The sequence below is a fragment of the Uloborus diversus genome, chromosome 8, assembly GCF_026930045.1.
Source record: "Uloborus diversus isolate 005 chromosome 8, Udiv.v.3.1, whole genome shotgun sequence".
Taxonomy (NCBI): Eukaryota; Metazoa; Arthropoda; class Arachnida; order Araneae; family Uloboridae; genus Uloborus; species Uloborus diversus.
The window spans coordinates 73,871,970-73,893,016 of record NC_072738.1 but is presented as its reverse complement, the minus strand read 5'-3'; the positions used below and the strand labels follow the sequence as shown (position 1 = coordinate 73,893,016).

The following is a 21,047-nucleotide window of genomic DNA, read 5'->3' as shown; positions in this document are numbered from 1 at the left end:
GGAATAGCCTCCTCTTGACTCCTCCCCCCCCCCCCCCCCCCCATAAATGACGGGCCTGACAGCAACCGCACTTTGTGCAAAGTTCATCGTTTACAATAGCTTTAGTAAGGTGAAAAGAAACAAATTCGTTACTATTAATGAACAATTAAATTGGCGAAAAATAAATAAGTTAACACGAAAGCTGTTAATCATGTGTATCATCGGGACTGTAGCCGAATCTTCATAAAAATAACTTAAAACTTACATTCCGGGAGATCGAATTTTCCGTCTTGAACTTCGGGAACGCATTTTTAGAACAGCCGACTTTTTCCGACGGACAACACAACGCATAATGACTCATGACTGTTGTTGACACCCAAGCATTCGAAACAGCAGTAGGAGTTCTTTTCAAAAGAAAAGAAAAGATGGCTAAAAAGCCTTTTACATTTTAAAGGATTTTGGGGCGTTTCGTTTTTTGGCGCAACACAAGAGGCAATGTTAGATTTAGTTTTTCCCTTTTTTGTTTCCTCCTTTCGGTTTGCGAGTTCTGAAAAGGTTTCGTTCTTCGGATCGGAACAACTTTTGAGGGCTAACTACCATGCGTAACTTAAGGTTGATGTTCTGAATTTGCCTTTCGAAGGGGGAAAAAGTCGTTTCCTAGTCGACATTTTTTATTTCTTGGCCATTGTCGGGCGAATAATCATTTGTTCGATGCTTGAGAAAACGATATAAACAAACTTTCGAAATTTTATATGGGTCGTTTATTATGGGAATCGTCGTGTGTGGGACATCAAGACGGTGAAAGTGTTTTTGTGTGAGGTGCATATCAGCATTAGGACTTGGTAGTTAGTAATTTTTTGATTAAATAATGAATCATGCTGTTCATTTAAATATTTTCAAAAACATTTAATCCTAGCGCAATGATTAAATTTTTTCCTTACTCTCAATAACCTGGTACTCGGGTACCCATTTTGATTTTTGAAGATTTAGAGCAGGAAAATAATTTTTCTTTCGACACCTCTTCTATTTAATTGTAACTTTTCTTCTATCCTCATCTTGGGAAATGTGTGTATTCTGTTTTTACCAAAAATCGAAATGGCTTATTGTTTTTCCAGCGTTTTGTGTTTACGTTTCAAGCTAAATGTTCTGTTAGAAAAAATTTTTCTCTTGGTTTTTTTTTTTTTTTTTTTTGTAATACTGGATGCATTAGGTTTTACATACTTTGGTATTTCATAGTGAATTCGTAGTATTTTATTTATTTGTACCAGTCATGTTCAACTTACGACCCGCGGACCACATGGGGCCCGCGAAGCTCATATATGTGGCCCGTTGCATCGAAAAATATTATCTGTAAGTTTTATCCTCCCTATCATCTGCTCATCCTTTGCTGTCATGGCGTCTAACAATCGTAGGTATACTCCAAAAAAAAAAAAAAGACTGGTCTTATGTTCCAACTGAAATATTATTGTCTACATCTGGAGAGACACGAAGTTTCTAATTCGGTATCACTAACGATGTAACACTATGTTCGTACATCAACAAAAAGAAACTAGTATGTTGTGGCCATCACGAAACTTCCTACTATATCTTTCTTATAATTCTGATCCCTAGAAGAAAGTAAAAAAGCCGTAATATTGTTTTCCCACTTCACATCATAACAAAAGCAGATCTGGAGCAACCAAAAGTCACAACTATTTTGTTTTACAACGAAACAAAATCTGGTGTTGACACGATTGATCAAATGCTTCGATAATTTTGAAGCATTTGCTCGAATGGTGATAAACAATGGGTGCGGTGCAACTTTCTTTAGTTCAGATTTATGTAAACACAGTGAAGCAACGTTTATACGTTTCTCTTTTATACAATTTTATCAATTATACGTTTTTAAAATTTGTCCCTGCAGTCTAATACCATTAACCTATACTTATTATACGTTTTTTTCATTTGTACGCTTTTTTCGTACAGTCCCTTCAAAAACGTATAAACGGTGCTTCACTGTAACAAGAATTAAAAGCAATTTTACCAAGACTTAGTTAGAAAGGATAAAAATTATGATAAAAGTCGCAAAAAGGTACCCAGGTACCTGATCACTGACGCTAGGGTTAAACTATTAGCCCATAATTTGGTTTTTGGAAACAACTTTGTTTTTTATCAAGATAACAATAAGAAGAACAAAGTATTCAATGTTTGCTTCTGGTGCCTCAAAAATTGTCCTTAAACTTAGAAATATTTCCTCAATCGCTAGATTTAAACTTAATGTAGCACACTTAGAGAAATCTGGAGGCTAGATTACGAAAATACAACATAGGAATGAAAAGCGAACTAGAAACAGTAAGACTCGAAGTGCGGTTGGACACTTACTCAGAAATTGCACAAAAGAAAGTAAAAGCAATGAAATCTATTCCCTGACGTTAAAAAGCTGTTGTTGATACTGCATGATACTCTACTAAATAATAACTTAGTAAAAAATTAGAGTATTTACTAATTTTTTGATATTTTTTCAAAGTGTACGAAGACTTCTGTGAGATAAAGTTTCTGCCACTTTTTGATTATTTATTTCTTAAAAATCAAGTTTTATTATGTTATTAACAATTTACATGTAGTTTTGTAGAAAATAGATCTTAGATATTACAGTTAAATACCCATTCCAAAATATTAATTTTAACCAATGGATAGGGGCGTATTTCATTGAAAATCGCAAGTGTACGAGCACTTTTGGGAGCCACTGTAGTTAATTTAAGAGTTGGAGGACGAAGACAATTGTCGTGGTAATCATGATAAAAAACATGGGAGTCTCTACAATTTCAGTCATACGTCCGAAAAATAGACGAATCGTAACTGTATTTTGAAACACTTAAAATAAAATGAAAAGCTAGATTGATTGTTCGTCTTTATTGATGCAAGAAATAAAATTTCAAGTCATATCAATTAGCGTTTTCTTTATTCCATGCCAACTACAGATCACGAAAATTTCAACTTTTGCGAAACCGAAAGAGTTATTAGTTCAACAATATCAAAAACATTTCCGATGTACAATATGCGGCCCATAATCTTCATATTCACTCCTAGTAACGCAAATCTCCCGAAAGGTGGACAGCGATCCCAGGATGGAACCTCCAAGCCACACAGCGTATCTTCTTTCCGCTGGCGCCCAAACTCGCACTGGACATGGGCACATTGCCTGTAACTCCTGTTTTAGCCTTGACGACAGCCCAGGAAAGAGACTGTTCCCTCCAGAAATCAAGACATTGTCCAGGATGTCCTTTCGAATGTCCACATCACATCTCATGGCAGTGTCATAGACGGCTCCCTAATAAGCAAAGGATCATTGTTAGAACGGATGACAAGAAAGTTTTATGTTTCAGGTTCATGCTCACAGAGATTATTCTCCTTTCGAAATCACGATTCTCCGTTATTACGCAACGGTCCTTTCATTAGCCCTGACGTAAAAACTCATTGGCGATTATTGGTAATTATTGATTTACTAATGTTAACTTAGGCTGTAAAAAACATTTCACATTTCTCCCCAAAACAGCGTTCTGTAGCTTTATTGAGATGCGCCAGGTACAACCGAAGAACCGTGTACCTTCTCCATTTGGTGTCTGCTCTGAAATTTCAGTAGGAGTAAGTCAGTTCGTTGTCTTACTCCTATCCCAGGAATATTGAGGCGCACTCAACATAGAAGTGCGAAGGGATCAATATCCTAAAAAATCTTTTCTGTGATTCGTTGTCTTACTTCTATCCCAGGAATGTTGATGCGCACTCAACATAGAAGTGCGAAGGGATCAATATCCTGAAAAATCTTTTCTGTGATTCGTTGTCTTACTTCTATCCCAGGAATGTTGAAGCACACTTAGCATAGAAGTGCGAAGGGATAAATATCCTAAAAAACGTTTTCTGTGCTAAATTCCTTCTTACTTGTATTCCAGGATCTTCCAGGTTGATGAAGTTTGGCCGAAATAGCATTTCGGTAGACCGGAACCGCTCCGATCCAACAGTGATCTCTTGTCCATCGGGCAACGTGTACTTCTGATCGAACGCCTTCAAGTTGCTGGAAGCAATCTTCATGTCAGAGAGAAAGTCTTCACTCACGAAGCATAAGCTCTCTTTGATGTCACGAACAATCTCACGTTCAGCTGCGAAGAAAAAGGTGGAATGAACATCAAAAATTAGATCATTGCTATCGCATGAAGATGTAGGAAAGTAATATTTTCAATCTGAGGTAGTTCTTTAAAATTAAAAAAAGCGAAGAATTTTAGACATTATTATATGTAATCTATTTTTTTTATTATTATTTTTATTTTATTTTTTCACCTTTTTTTTTCTATTTCCGAAGTTTTCGTTTTTTTTTTTTCTTTTTCTTTTGAAAACGTTTACTAATTAAGGGCGCTTCAATAAGTTGTCACGGGAATTCACTGTGACCTACCAAACGTTTCCGCAAATTTACCGCAAAATTTACCGCAAAACGGTAAATTTGGAGACAAAAGGGCAAAATCGCATTTTTTGAAGAAATACCTAATGTCTTATCGTTAGATGTAGATGTAGTAATAGACGAATGTAGATCAGTAGTATAATGCCTAATGCCTCATCTTATGAGATGTTGATGCAGTAACAGATGTGTAGATATAGTAATACTAATAGACGAATGTAAATCAGTAGTAATTGGCCTAATGTCTCATCTCATTAAATGCGGATGTAGTAATAGATGTGTAGATGTAGTAATAGACGAATGAAGATCAACAGTAATGCCTAATGTATCATCTCCTGAGATGTAGACGTAGTAATAGACGACAGATGTGTAGATTTAGTAACAGACGAATGTAGATCAGTAATAATGCCTAATATCTCATCTCATTAAATAATGCAGATGTAGTAACAGATGTGTAGATATAGTAATGGACGAATGTAGATCAGTAGTAATACATAATGTCTCTTCTCATTAGTGTGTGTGTGTATCCTCCTCGTATTTTATCATTCGGTAAAATTAGGATTTTCATTCTGCCTGCATTGAGATAGAAAAGGGGTGGTTGCCAACATTGGCTTAACTTTCGTCAATCTGTTCCACCTCATTTCTTTTTGAAATTCTTCAACACGTTTTCCCAGCCATTTTTACGTGACGTTCTCTTTAATTCTCTTAGATTCTTTCTCTTAGTTTAAAAATCTTTGGGGGTGATATTTTTTTATCAGCTCCTTATAACATTTCCAGGCAAGACGAGAGGCCATGTCCGCCTAGTCTGAAACTAGGGGCCCGGGTCTTGAGGGAGCCTGGCGAAACAGACATAAAAAAAGAAAAGAAAAAGAACAGAAAGAAAAAGAGAAAGAAAAAAGAAAGAAACGGGGGAAAAACTCCGAAAAAGCGAAAACGTAAAGATAAAGTAAAATTTATTCTTTTGGAATTTACTGTTGTGGCACTTAAAATATAGATAATTGTTTTTTAATAAACAGTTTTGAATTTTTTTTTTATTTGCTTTCTTTTTTTCCTGTTTTTTCTTTTTTTTCCTTTTCTTTCTTTCTTCTCTTTTTCTTTTTTAGGGGGGAGGGGGGTCCGGGCGACATAACTGAGAAGACAAGGGGCCCGCTTTGGCTCTCTGCGGCCCTGAACCTGTCTATTTTGATAAATATTCGCCCAAACAAAAATAATTACCAGTTGTGGTAAAATAGTATCCTCTTTCCGTCAGCAGTTCTCTCAGATATTCAGTCAGATGTTTTCCTGCATACTCCAGTCGGCATATGGCGTGGTGAATTGCATATCCTTCATACACCGGTACCACATGGCTGATGCCAGCCCCGGTATCGAGCACGACACCCGTTGTTCGTCCACCCGTGTACAACGCCAACACAGCCTGTATGGCAACAAAAGCACCCTTGCTGCGAAATTTTTCAAAGAGAACCTGTAAAAAATGGATTGTTTGAACTAAAATAAAAGCAATAAATTTACTTAAATGCTATTTAGCTGTTGGTTCGAGTGGGCACAACTGATGAACCCGATTTTTAAAAGTCATATTTTCGAAACTACTTCACATATTGCAATAAGTGATACATGAATTTAAAAAGAAATATACCAAGTTTTTCCCTCCCCCCAATGAACTTGAATTATACAAATGTGTAATTTGTGAGCACATTGTGCAAAATGTTTAATTACAAAAGCTCAATGTTCGAGCGTTTGCTTCACGACAACTGATGAACCCGATTTCTAAAAGTCATATTTTCGAAACTACTGCACATATTGAATAAGTGATGCATGCATTTAAAGAAAAATATACTAAGTTTTTTTTCCAATGAACTTCAATTATACAAATGTGCAATGTGTGAGCACATTGTGCAAAATGTTTAATTACAAAACCTCAATATTGGAGTCTTTGTTTCACAACAACATCCAATCCATAATCCAGTTCGTTCCACACATTTTACGGTGTTACACTGTCAATGGATCGTAATGCTGCACAAATGCGTTCTTGAAGTTTTTGTAGTGTTTCCGGCATCTAGGGTTGAAGATAATCAGTGTCTTTGACGTAATCGCGTAAACAGAAATCACATGGCGTGTTGAGCGAACAAAATTAGAGATTAGACGTTTGTCGTGTACAAAAAGCTCAGATATCGAACGTGTGAAACTGGAAAAAACATAAAAAGCTTTTTATATTTCTGTTTATATTCATGTATCACTTATTGCAGTATGTGCAGTAGTTCGGAAAGTATGATATTTTGAAATCGAGTCTTTCATTTGTGAGATAAATAATCACACAAATGAAAGACTTTCATTTGTGTTCACCCTGTACTATGGTAACTTTATGCCACAGCATCACTGAAAATTGGAACAAGTGCTATGATATGTCTGCAGGCAAAAATGGACACTCTGTCGAAACAATTTTATTAATGTTTCACAACTATCAGCAATTACATGAATTTCTGCTCCTCACTGAGGAATTCAAACTTTTACGCTTTGGATAACCCTTTGAACTTACCGTTCTCTTAGTCGAAGAGCAGAAAAAATAGGGTGTCAAAGCTTTATTTTACTCAAAATTAAGATTGTTGTTGTAATGTCCTAGCGAAGCTATTAAGGTAATTTTAGTAATGTCAAACAGCTGTATTAATGTCAAGGCAATGATGGCACGATAACTGCACTTGTATTGTCAAAGCAAAAAGATGGCACAGTTGCTGTAGTAATGTCAAAGCCAAGATGGTACTGTAGTTGTAGTAATGTTATAGTGAAGTTGGTAAGGTTAGTTTAGTAATGTTTAAGGAAAGATGGCACAATGGCTGTCGAAATGTCAATGCAAAGATAGCACGACGGTGACTGTGCTATCGTCAAAGCAAAGATGTAAGGATGATAACTGTAGTATCAAAGCCCTATCGGTCAAAGCAAAGACGGCAAGGTCGCTGTAGTAATGTCAAAGCAAAGATGGCACAACAGCTGTAGTAGTGTCAAAGCAAAAACTGACACCGTAGCTACAGTAATGTCAAAGTAAAGATGGCTCGGTAGCTGCAGTGATGTGAAAGCAAAGATGGCAAGACATTTGCTGTAGTATCAAAGACCTATTGTCAAAGCAAAGATGGATGCCGTAGTAATGTCAAAACACTGCAGAGTAACGGCAAATCAAAGGCGGAACGTAAATGTGGTAGTGCCAAATTCTGCCAAAGCAAAAAAGATGGCACTGTAAGCTGAAAAATGTCAAAGTAAAGAGGGCATGGTAGCTATAGTAATGCCAAAGCAAGGATGGCACGAAGATAGCTGTAGCTTCAAAGACCTATTGTCAAGGCAAAGTCGGTACGGTAGCTGTAGTATTGTCAAAGCAAAGATGGCACATTAGCTGTAGTATTTTCAAAGCAAAAATGGCACGGTAGATGTAGTATTGTCAAAGCAAAGATGGCACGACGGTAGATATAGTATTATCGAAACAATGATGGCACGGTAGCTGTAGTAATGTCAAGGCGAAGACGGCAGCACTGTAGCTATTGTAATCTCAAAGCGAAAAAATATATTGAAACAATGTTTACCTCAAGGATCTTCTCCCGATTTCGCAAGGGATTCTTAGGAGCTTCCGAGACGATGACCGCGTAATCCGAAGGATCTATGTCCAACAGGTGGTGGAAGGTGTGTTCCCAGATGACTTCCATATCTTCCCAATCGCGGACAATGCCCTGGCGGATGGGATACGATAGCCGGAGGATGCCTCGACGTGATTGAGCTGCACCACCCACGTATAAACTTCGGTAGTTGAGGCCGGCAACAACAGGCTGAAAATAATCACTGATGAAAATTCAAAGGCTGCACAGTTAAAATGTTATCTCTTCTTTACTAATTTCTAGTGCTTTTATTAGAGTGACAATATCGTAAATAATTGAAAAATTTGATTGTTTCTTTTATTGTATTTTCTGTTTGATTACATTTAAGTGCAAAAGTAATTTGAAAAAAAAAAGAAGAAAGAAAGAAAATATCATACAGTCATTCTGTATTTGATATACTTTCAGAAAATCCAATTCGATGAAAGTTGTCAACTTAGGCAATTAAGATGAAAATATTTCGCAATCTGGTGCAAAATATGGTCATATGAATGTTTAAAGTTGTCATAAAATGCTTTTTGTCATCTCCTGATAGTATAGCTACTCCATCTTCCTAGGGAAAAAAATGGTTTCAAATGACTCTGAATTCAATTTGACAGAAAATGTTTGCCTAGTAAGCTGTTCTTTTTCACCAATTTATAGCCGCTACGGCGTGCATAGGAAGCGTCTACAAAATTCCAACAAAAGTAAGGGGAACTAACCAAAGTATATAAAGAGCAGGAAAATAATTATCGACACGTACGTTTTATTTAAGATACAATATGTATATTTACTGGAACAAAGAAAACCTTTTAGTTATTGTCCAACCACGGATTGTATGGAAATTTCAAACGTCCAGATAAGACGAATCTATCTGAATGAGGGGAAAAGTAAATATTTGATGTCGGTATTCCGCTCATTTGAATAAGACTCTGCTTCTGCAAAAGTTGGCATCGCTAAAAAAATAATAGATCCGTCCATTTCCGACTGTAAAACGGATGTTTGTCTTTCCATACAATCCGTGGTCAGACAGTAGTCTACGGGTCAAAACTTCGCCACATTCCCCCAGACTACTTACTTATGTGACTTGGCTGAGATTTTGTTCACGGTGTCGTCCACAAATGATGTCACGCTTTAAGGGGAGGGGTTTTGTGAAATTGCTTCAGTTTGTGACAGGGGAAACAAAAATTGGGATATCACACATTTTGGTTGAAAATAAAAACATTTTTTATAACAATATGTTATGTGATTTTACGTTAAATGTGACGAAGAGAGAGGGTAAGTTGAAGTGTGTGACACTATGTCGCAAGGAGAAGGGCAGGAGCTCAAATTCGGTTTTATGAAAAGTGTGATTTTATTTAGACAGCCCCCCATAAATTGTTAATCCAGGTTATTAGGCTCGTTCTTCTCTAAAAAATAATATTTGCTTTATATTACTTACTATGTATCTAGGTCTTCCTACGACTGATGGAAATTCAACCAATGGCGTGGCATCACCAGCTAACCCCGCTTTGCAGAATCCAGTTCCATTGTCCATTACTATAACACTGCAGGGAAATAATTACACTTTTTTTTTGTAAGTGTTAAATTAATTAAATGCAATAAATTCATTACTTAACTTTCGAGCTTTAATTCCGATTAAGGAATTACTGAAATGCTTGATTTTATTTCGTTCACAGATATTCTTAAAAATGTTCATCTCAAGATAATCAACAGCGGCGAATAGAAAACGAAAATTTGAAATTTTTTTTTCAAAAAGTGCTTACAATTTGATTACACAAACGCTTGCAATACAAGCGTATTACAAGCGTTCATAAATTATTCCAGCTATAATAAAATACAGGAAAAAAAAGTGTCAGCAAAACAAAGCACCAGTAGAGTGCAATACCTTGAGCAGTGAAATTGATTTTGAACTCGAAATCAATTTGTGTTACATACTCAATAGAATGAAACAGCTGAATGATGAAATCGCTCATATAAAATTTATTTCTTCAATATTAAATCACGCTAATCATAAAATCAGGAGTATGACATAATTACTTTTGATTGACAGTTTTCGTTGCTACCTTTAAAACAAATGAGTGAATGGTAACATGGTTTAATGATACGACTCTTGATTCCCTGAGTTAACACCCAATTTTTAAGGAATTAAAGCAGTATTTTCTGTGCTTCAACGGAATGTTGAAATGAATAGTTGATGTCAAACGAGTATTACTATAAAATCAAGAAAAGGTCAAAACTACTCTTGATTGATTTTTTTTTATAACTCTAAAATGAATGAATGAATGTAAACACGGTTTTATGGTACGAGACCTGAATCTCAGTTATTGACTGTAACTGAGTAACGTCTGACATCAAAAAATAAGTAAATGAATAAATAAATAAAAATAATAATAATAAAGTAATAATAATAAATAAATAATAAAATAAATAACTAAAGATAAATAAATTTTTCCAAGTTCTTAGAGCACATTTTTTTTAATGAACATTTTGCAGGTCGTGTTGTTTGACAGTGACTAATCAAATGTCGTGTAACTACTGGTGGATCATAAGATGCAATGTAATATGAGGATAATATTACTGCACGATTACTCTGGTAAGTGATGTGTGGTGTAACACACAGTCCTTGCGTCTCAACACGTATAGGTTACGTTATTGGCGCTGGCGATTATATTGGTTACTTTGCGTATACATTCACGTTTGTCGATTTGTTTACATTTTACAAGCAAAAGAGAAAAGTATTGCTACAAGTTTGCTTTCCGTTTCACATTCCATGGAACTTTTATTGCTTTTCAATTACATGATATATTTGTATGACGAATTATTTGGCGAACTAATGGAGCTTTTGACGATATTTAATTAATTTGACGTGTTATTTTACATTTCAATGGCTTAAATTTACTTATTTGGCGAAATATTTTAAATTTAATGGAACTTTTAATTTCTTTAACTGGCATGTTTTATTTCAAAGTAACTGAAAATGATAAAATAATGTGTGATATCGGCAAATAGTTTCCATGCAACCTTGACTAAAAATCGTGACCAATACTATGTGGTTGGAATATAACAGTAGTAAAATATCGCCAACTAGGAAATTGATAGTTTTTTTAAAAATAGCAATAAATCCAATATGTCGCCAATATGGATCTTCTACCCTCTAGCGGTAAGATTTAACTATGCAGTCAAATCTGTATTATTTAGTATGTTATTTATTCATCATAAGCTTTTATCGACTCCAGGAGAAGCTGCAAAATTTATTTTTAAGAAAAAAAAAAAAAAAAAGAAAACATCCAGCACACAACATTAAGCATTCAGTCTTAAGCATCCAGCCCCTGGCAATAATTTGAATCTTGAATTCAAATTACGTTTTTCGCAATCACGAATTACGGCAGGCCCCTACTCATCGGATTTTTTGTTTCTACAAATGGCTCCTATCGCAAACATAATCACGAAAAACATAATTTGAATTCAAGACATCAAAATTCAAATGAGTGATAGGGACTGGATGCTAGATATCGTATGCTAGATGCTGTTTATTTCTAAAGAGGATTGTGTAAAGTCGAGAGGATCGGGTATAAATAAAGTCGATTCCGGAGGATATGAACGAGGACGAAGAATCGGAGGAGTCACTGTCGCCGTCCTCTCCTAGGAGGAGCGCCCGCGCGTGGAATCCGATGGACATCAACTACAGTCAAGTAGAAACAATAAACAATCGTGTAGCTAAAAAAAAAACCTTATTATATAAAATGATGTTTGTAACACCTAGGTTTTTATTCGGATTGATTACATCTTAAAATGCTTACCTCATTTTATAATTGTGAATAAGAAAAACTTCTGCATAGAATTGCGAACTTTCGCTGAATTTAGTTTTTTTGAGCAAAATCAATTAAGTCAAGTTAAGAGAAATTTTAAGTAGCGAATATGCTGTTTGTTTACGTCATTTTTGAACAACGGGAAAAGTAGGAAAAATAATAGCACCATTGTTGCAAAATTTGATTGTTAGTTAGTTTTCTCTTGGGATAACACTGATTTTTATTGCTTCAAAGTTTTGTGCGAACACGATAAAAGTCGCGGAACAGTTGTGCTGTTTAACAGATCTCGAGGAAGGCTTTCGTTTTTAAGGCTACAGTGGACAGATTTTTTTTTTTTTCAATATTTGATCCAGATGCCTAAAACTTTGTGTGCTTCTATATTTGTTTTACATCTAAAACAATAAAAAAATTGGTGAAAAAAAGTATACTTTTTCAGAAATTTAAAATTAAACAAAAAATTTACAAGTTTTAAATTGCTCCAAGCACCCAATTTTTTTTTCCAACTTTGAATTTCCACTTGTTTTTCAATCATTAGACATAATTACATTAATGTACGCATTACATGTAATGTTTTATGAGACAGTGTATAAAAAGTGGCTGAAAAGGAGAATTTATGTAAAATTTTCAGCAAATACGGTGGTTTTAACAACAAAAGAGTTGAATTTCTAATTTTTTATAACCGTCATTACTGAAATTCACGCGTGCAACTATAACTAGATATTTTACGAATGTGTTTCCTAAGTTTCATTATAATTCGATAAATATTGTGGTGCATGGAACATTTTAAGTTTATGTTTTTATGCAAATAATGGCAGCAGTGTACAAGTGCTGCAAAAGTAAACTAAGGGACGTGATCATGGATGCGTAAAACAAAACTAACCCATAATTCATTAAATAATTGCTCAATTTTCAGGATTTTAAGTGTCTACTATAGCTTTAAACAACAAAGGGTGTAATACACATTCATTCCCTCTTTTCCAAAGGAGGAATATGGATTAAATCTGTGCAGGGGCATAGCGAAGGGAGAGAGAGAGAGAGAGCCTTCGCAGCAAAACTATTTTCTTTGGCAGAATCTTTGATTTTAAGCTATATTGCCAATCCAGAAGTTTGGCAACATGACATTAATATAATAACAGCACATTGTCTTTTCATATTTTTGATACATCCTACCGATGTATCAGAGTTTTGACCGCGTTGAAAACCAGTGAAAAGCCAAGTAGTACTGAACATCACCATAGTTAAAAAGCAAAACCAATTTATGCCAGACATACTTCAGACGTTACACCAGTGATTTCCAGACCTCTCGTACCTACACCCACCAGTTTTCATACAAAAACTGCTCTGCCCCACCCCTCCCTGCCCTTCAGTTTTTTTTTTTTTTTTTTTTGAATAATCTGATCTCATAAATGATATACTGGTGTAACAGTTTAGAAATCAACTTTACTGAGCAATCACGAATTGCTTATTATGCCCTCACTTGACCAAAGTTGATGTTGCTCTGATTTTTCAGATTACCACAACGATTTTTTTTTTTTATTTACAGAGCAAAATTTTTATCGTCATAGATTCAAATCGTCTGCGGTTTGATTTTATTCATATTCATTTCAGGGCTTAACTCTAGCTGACTTTACGCAAAAATCCTTTTTTTTTAAATGTAAAATTATGTTTTTTTAGGAAGAATCTAAACAGCAAACTTCATCTAAATTCGAAACTTCCGGATTACTGATTCCCATCATTTAAGATTCATAAGAAATAAGAATACTATAATTGTACACGCTGTAAGTGTGCGGGTGCAATTGGCCAAATAACCATATTCTTACTATCGCATCCGAATTTCCATTTCTTTTTTTATGGATATGCCTTGTTTTACTTATTCTAGAAAGTCAGCAGACATAATATGATGGGTGCAAATTTCTTGGTGATTTCCATTCTATTTCATGTGTAGAAACAAAAAACCCAACGAGTTGGGTCCAGTCGCAGTTCGGGATTGCGAAAAACATAGTTTTAATTCAAGACGTCAAAATTCAAATCAATGCTGGATGTCATAATTTTTTTTTTTAAATATAAAGTAGATTTTACATACAAAGTTTATTTGGATCTTATTATGAGTATTCGCAACCCCAATAAACTATAGGGGGCGCTGCAGCTGCTGTCTAATGGCGGATGAAAAGGGTAAAACAAACAAATACCGTAACTTATAACTTACTTTGACGCTTAGTGAATGTCAATAATTTTTCATTGTGTTTGTGGGAAGCTTTCTTTTCTATTCTTCTGAAATTACATTACACCACAAACTATCTGAAACCTGTAATTTACCCCAAAGAAAACACATGGAATGGAATGTTTTACCTTTTTCAGTAGTAGTGTTAATCACCGCAATGTAGCGTATTCGAGCTCTGGAGTTGCGAATTGAGTGTTTTACTACACTTAATAAATCGCAAAAAATTACAGAAAATTGGCTGCTTCAAATACAACATCAGCAAAATATTAATACATACAATACTAATGCGATGGGTGGTCTTCTTTTTGAGCTGATTTTTTTTTTAAACCTTGGTGTTGAAAGGATATCGCTGTTCTTAGTGCGTGTGCTAAACCAGACTGCCATTGCGATGACGTTTTGGTGATTCTTATTTTGAGACACCGATTTGTCTCAAACATTCTGATAACTACTGCATGCCCGCTTACAATACAGTAAAATCCCGATTATCCGCGGAATTGGGTGGCATAAGTGCCGCGGATAGTAAAAATCGCGGATGAGCCGCAAAAAGGAAAAAATGAGGAACGAATAAGGTAAAAATTGTCCTTCCTCAGTAACTTAGCTGTATTGATGCATAATACTAACAGTACTTCAAACTGAAAATATACAGGTGTTCCGTTCTAACCTGCAGGACCTTTATTTTCGCAACCGTTAGTTCTAGATGTATACTTCCAATTGCAAAAATGTTCAAAATCAGATTAGGGTTAAGCTATTGAAAGTTTGAAGCAAAAATAAAAATGAGTCAAAAAATACAAATTTTAACTTTTTATACGAGCGCTAGGTTCCGTAACTAATCTTTAGAGAAATGATCTCCATTGAAAACGAATACTGACACAGAAAACTTGACATTTGTGCTACCAAAACTCAAAAAGATATTTTAGTTCAAAGTTTTAAGGGACCATGCAGAAGATGAGATTGGAACTTATCGCCCTTTCAGAAGAATGACAGGTCGTCAAAGTAAGAAAAAGTATTTACATTTTTCATTGCCTGGACCTGGGGCCCGTATAAAAAGTTAAATTTTGTATTTTTGGACTCATTTTTATTTTCACTTCAAACTTTCGATATCTTAACTCTGCATCTGATTTTGAATATTTTTGCAATTGGAAGTATACATCTAGGACTAACGGTTGCGAAAATAAAAGTCTTGCAGGTTAAAACGAAACACACAGTAGAGTAAAAATGTTTTGTATTTTTGCCTAGCATAACTTAACATCAATAAAAAACAAGTGTATGTGCGATAAAGAAAGCACAAAAAATAAATAAAACAAAAGCAACTGATTTAAATTTACAACTTTTCGACAAAAAAAAAAAAAAAAACAGCCATTTGTATTTGTTTTTTACTGCGAAAATACATCTTCCGGATTGTTAATTGACTCGCGGATAATCGGGAGTTTACTGTAATTGAATCGAAGAGTTTGAAAACCAGTCATCTCGATCAAAACTAATTTTATAGTAGAGACAACATAAACTGTATTTTATGCTCGTTAAATTCTCTAAATAAGTATTTAACACATCATAAAAAAAAATTAGCAAAATCTTTTAATTTAACCCGTGATTACTACAGCTACGTGTAACTGTTTTAGTTCTGTTCTCAGCCAATATGCCCTAAGCCAAACGCGCGTTGTCCAGGGTTAATAAATCCTAAAAATAAAATTTAAAAAAAAAAAAAAAAAAGGAAACGAGCTCAGTTTTTCAGTAATGAACAAAAAAGGGATTGAGACGTACAAAATGTGCTGGCGGTGAAATTGGGAAGATTTTGCACATGTCATTGGATTTAGGATCAATTTCTCCTCTTTTCTCATTACTTTTCAAACCTCAGTTTAAATGAAGTATAATGTATTTTATCAGAGTTTAATGAGGTGATCTGAGTTTTAAAACTGATACATTTTGAACTTTTTCTCAATTTGAAGAAATTAAATTTATGTTTCAAACAATAGCAACTAATGTTCTCAAAAAAAAAAAAAAGAGAAAGAAAGAAAGAAAATACCACACAGAAAATCTAATAAAAATTTAGTAACCATAAACCATTTTATGATTCTTGTGTCTCATTATTGATCACATATTTGAAGCATCAAGTTGGAATCGAATAAAAACCATAATCATGAAATGAAGTTGAGATAGCTGAGATAGGAACCTCTAACTTTCCCACAAAAATGTCCGTTTTATTCCGTTTCAACGAATGAAACCAATCTTAAGCTGCCTCCAGCAAATCAAAACAACAAACCCATAAGAACAAAAGTTACTTATTAAGAATGCTTCTCTAAAAATATTTGAACAAATCAAACACACCTTCAAAAGAAAAGGGAAAAACAAAAGAAGGCAAATGTTAATTAATCCGGATAGAAGAAAAGTTTTACGAAGACAAAAGAAAATAGGTTAAGAGTAAGATTTTGGAAAGGATCATCTTTTTGATCCCCATCGGAACTATCACAAAGCCCACAAGGCCAGTTTGACTTCATTGGTCAAGCGAATCGTGAGATTCCTTTATTTATTAAGAACGGATAATTGGCCTTGTAAAAACTAAACACTACAGATAGTTACTACTGCGATTATAGATTTAATGTGCTGGGAAAATGAAGTATTGACGAGGGAGAATGAAAGTTTACATTTTTTAAATACATATCTCATAAAGGAAACTAAGACTGAGGGGGGGGGGACGTAGTTTTAAAAGACATTAACACATAATAATATCGCTAAAAATTCAAAATTTGCTCATTGGATCTAAAAAACAAAACAAATTCACTCAATATTCAGAATTATCATGTTAAGGGCGGAATAGGTTCCATGAGGATGCACACCTTGACTCCAGAAGGGTGCACATCGGGAGCGCACAGGTTCGAAGGCGGAGGGGGGGGGGATGTAAAAAAAATGTTGCGTAAAATTCATTTTGATAGATTATTAAAATTACAATTACAGAGGACAATCACATTATTTTCCACTGCTGCGGGAGTCGAGAGTCGAAGTCATAAAAGTCGGTCATTTTCCCGGAGAGTCGGGGCGGGACTGATTAAGGAGTAAAAGAGTCGGAGTCGTAGGCTCTTTTTTGAAATGAATCGAAGAGAGTTACTATGGCCGATTCACCCAAGAAAAACTTTTGGAAGCTATATACTTTTAACATTTGCCTGCTGCTCATTCACTTTAGGGGATGGGTCATTCACAGGTCTGTCTACTCTATCTGCTTGTCAGGGTCCGAACAGAAGGTCCAAATTCAAAAGACATAGTTGCGAAAAGAAAAGAAAAAAACTCAATTTTTAATTAGTAAGATAACATTCTCGCTACTAAAAATATCTCAACTTTGAAATTAGTAGGACAACATCCTTTACGAAAAATCTCTTGATTTTAAATTCGTAGGATAACATTCACTATCAAAAATCTTTCAATTTTAAAATTAGTTAAAAAATAGTTCTCTACTAAAAATCTCTCAACTTCAAATTTGTAAGATAACCTTTTCTGTAAAACAAAATTTCTGCTTTGGAATTAGTGATACACAATTATTTACAAAAAAATCTTCCAGTTTTGAAGTATTACGATGTCTATGTCAGAAATATTTCTTTGAAATTAATCAGACACATCTCTAAGAATCTTTCAATTTCAAATTAGTAAGATAACATCATCCATAAAAAAATCTGTCTACTTTGAAATTAGTTAAACACGATTCTCTACAAAAATCTCTCAGTTTTAAATTACTAAGATAACATTCTCTGTCAATTTTTTTTTAAATTTTAAAATTGATCAGAAACAATTCTCAGAAATTCTTTCCTAAAATTGTAACCAAAACTTTTCAATTTTAATTAGTAAAACAACATTTTCCACTAAAGAGCAGCATTCCGGCCTATATTTTTATGCTAATCGGAAGAACAAATACCCTTCGCTTTCAATCCCAACGAGTGAATTGAACCGTTAGCTGCCCATTCCAGAAACTACACAACCGGAACATCAAACAAACACAATCACCTCTTCTCCCATCTGTAGTTAAGACAAGGCCAGTAACAGCGAACTAACCCGTTTTGACCAGAGATCTTCCCGCGATTATTTTCAATTCACTTTCGATGGAAACTTCTTAGGACTCATAACACGCTCTCTGCTTCTGCGCTTCTCCTAAAATTATTGATTGCACACTTGCTCAAGTTGGCTTGAAGGGGGAAAATCTAACACATGGATGGCAAACAGGGATTTTCTTTGGTAAGTGAATTAATTAACTTGAATTTTAATTCATTTAACTCTTGCTTCATTAATTTATTGAATTGATAACACGGGGGACAATGATTTGGCAGACTTAGATATAAGGGTCTTATTTTTGACTAACTTTTGTTGAGTTGAGCCTAAAAGTGATGTCAGTTTTAGTCCATCACGTCACGTTTTCAAATTACATAGAGATCAAAACAGTCAATTTCGGAAGTGGATTTAAGAATTTATAAAAAAATAAATTGTTTAATTCCTAAATATTTTTTTCAATCTATTATATTATTAAAACCCGTACGCGTCTGTCTGTGTGTGTGTCTGTAACCCTATCTCCTCTGGACAGTCAATGTGTACCAGGTTAATACTGGTACCATTGGATACAGGATATCCAGGGAAAGCCATTCGCCCTGTCTCACCTTTCTAAACCTTAAGAAGCTGGGGAGTCACCCAGTCCTGAGGATATTATCACCCCTGGATGTCCTCATGACATCCAGGGGTAAAAGCATTAAAATCATCAATTGTCATCCGCCGCAGGCAGCATTGAGCCAACGCGGATGGCGAACGGTAGCTGGCGAGCGAAGCGAGCCGGGGGAGTAGCCCCAATTATCTCTTATATTATGCTTAATCTAAAATTTTAACGAAAATAAAGCAAAATATTTCGGGGGGGGGGGGGGTGCATGCATCTGAGGTAAGTTTTGCATAAAATGCATTCACCAACACAAAAATGAGTTATTCCTGGAAAAGTTGCCTGAACAGTCTGAGCCTGAGTTGCCTGAACATTCATGTTTACATAGAACATCTATATATATAAAAATGAATGTTTGTCTGTATGTCATCCATGAACTCAAAAACTACCCGGCAGATTTGGCTGAAACTTTCACCGTTTGTTATTTTTGGTACTGGGAATGTTTATAGACCAGTTCGAAAAAAATCCGATCGATAGTTCCTTTTTTATTCCAATTTAAGTCACAATAAATTGGATAAATACAAATAAAATTATCGGCTGCAGAAATTAATTCGCGTGAAAGATCTCATTGATAAGAAGTTAGCTGTTGCCATTTTTCTTGAGTTTGAACAAATAAATTCTTTCTTTATTGTTTTATGGCTTTTCATGCAACGGGGGGATTTAAAACTTTTTCTATTTGATATTTTTAGCGATTGCAAACTGGGTGAGTACAAAATTTGAGTATAGTCACGGCTTCACTTGATACTTGGGCCGATTATTATGAAAATTGCTATATATATGTATTTTTCCACGGAGAAGGTGCATAATATGCTCATTGAAGCCACTCGCCACCAGGTGGCACTGCAGAGTAGCAACTTCTGCCCCGTTCAACCGATTGTCATGAAAATCAGTATAATGATGTATTTTTTGTTGGCGTAGCAACGCGCGTCGGGTGCAGCTAGTTAAAAATAAAAATTGGGTGATGGTATGGGGTGTGACACCACAAATTATCACCCCGGTGACACCCGTACTAGGGAGATCATTGCGTATGGTACAATAGAGTCTGAAGAACTCTCTATAATCCGGCCTTCTCCAGAAAACTCGGTTGGCCTGGCCACATGCTTGCGGGACAAAAAAAAGAAAAGAAAGAATGGTTGATTAATAAAGATGTAGTACAATAAGTTGAAGTTTATGTATAGTGCATAAGTTCAATCATTATTCGGAAAATTAATGCTAGTGATCAAGTTAAAAATGTAGAACAAAGGTATGAATCACTTTGCAACCCCATTTTGAATAACTTAAACAAGTCGTTGTACATCACAATTCAATCATGCTAATTTAAGCAAGTTCTTGACATAAAAAAGTATGCGATAAATCATTTCTCAAAGATGTTTTTCTTTTCTTGTGGAAAAGCCACAACTTCTTTAATAAGTAATCAAACTGCATAAGTAAGGTATCATTTGAAAGATTTCCTCCGCCTAGTTGGCAAGTTTAGTTCTAGAAGGAACGTTAGAAATATACACGTCTGAAATCGCACCATTCTTTTTAAATCAATCTATATACAAGTACGGATTTATATGAACAAGACCCGCCTCCCTCCCGGGGGCTGTGGATTGTGGAAGCAGTTGCGGATTCAGACGATCCTGTTGGGAGGGGCGAATAAATAATGCATTATATGGAGGAAAGGGTGACTAATGAAAATAAAATTCAAAAAAAGTTTAACTGAAGGAAGATGATTTTCTTTTGAATGTTTTTTTTTTTTTTTTTGAATTATGTTTATGATTTAAAGAGTTTAGATGAAAGTAATAAGTGTTTCGAGTACCAAGAATAAAAAATTGAAAATTAAAAGGAAAAAAAAGGAAGAATTTCTACTTATATTCTGTATTCAATACCCAAATTAAACCCTTCAACATTTGATTCTTTTGAGGACTGTTGAAGTATTTTTACTCGTAGTAGCCATTTAGGTCCCCAATAATTGTATTTTTTTCCTTATAAAAGAAACGTTGCAGTAATAAGATTTCATCTCTTTTTACCAGTTTTCGCACCGAACCTAATGAAACACAAAATTGGTAAAAAAAATTTGAAGATATGATTTGTTTTAGCTGTTTAATGTATTTACACAGAAGTAGGGGTATTTGTATCCTCTACCCTGAAATATTTGTTAGAAACGCATTTTTAGACTCTTTGGTGATTAATAGCAGGAAGAGAGGTTTGGAAGTTCCTCTCCGGATTTTTTTCCCCTTCAATTTAAAGGTTTATTTTTGAAAACATAATTGCTTGCCATCTTTGGTGGCTTGAAGGGAAAGGATGAGGTTTAGGAATTCTTCCTTTT

At 34.8% G+C, this 21,047-nt stretch overlaps 1 protein-coding gene across 1 annotated transcript; it reads right to left on the bottom strand.

The window, feature by feature from the left end:
• Window positions 1-2,992: 2,992 nt before the first annotated feature.
• LOC129228429 (uncharacterized) lies at window positions 2,993-11,827 on the bottom strand. Its single transcript, XM_054863108.1, has 6 exons — window positions 11,823-11,827; window positions 9,461-9,566; window positions 7,975-8,214; window positions 5,624-5,870; window positions 3,898-4,115; window positions 2,993-3,289 (listed from the first exon to the last, which is right to left on the bottom strand). Exons 1-6 carry the CDS (start codon window positions 11,825-11,827, stop codon window positions 2,993-2,995), a joined length of 1,113 nt encoding a protein of 370 aa, XP_054719083.1.
• Window positions 11,828-21,047: the final 9,220 nt, after the last annotated feature.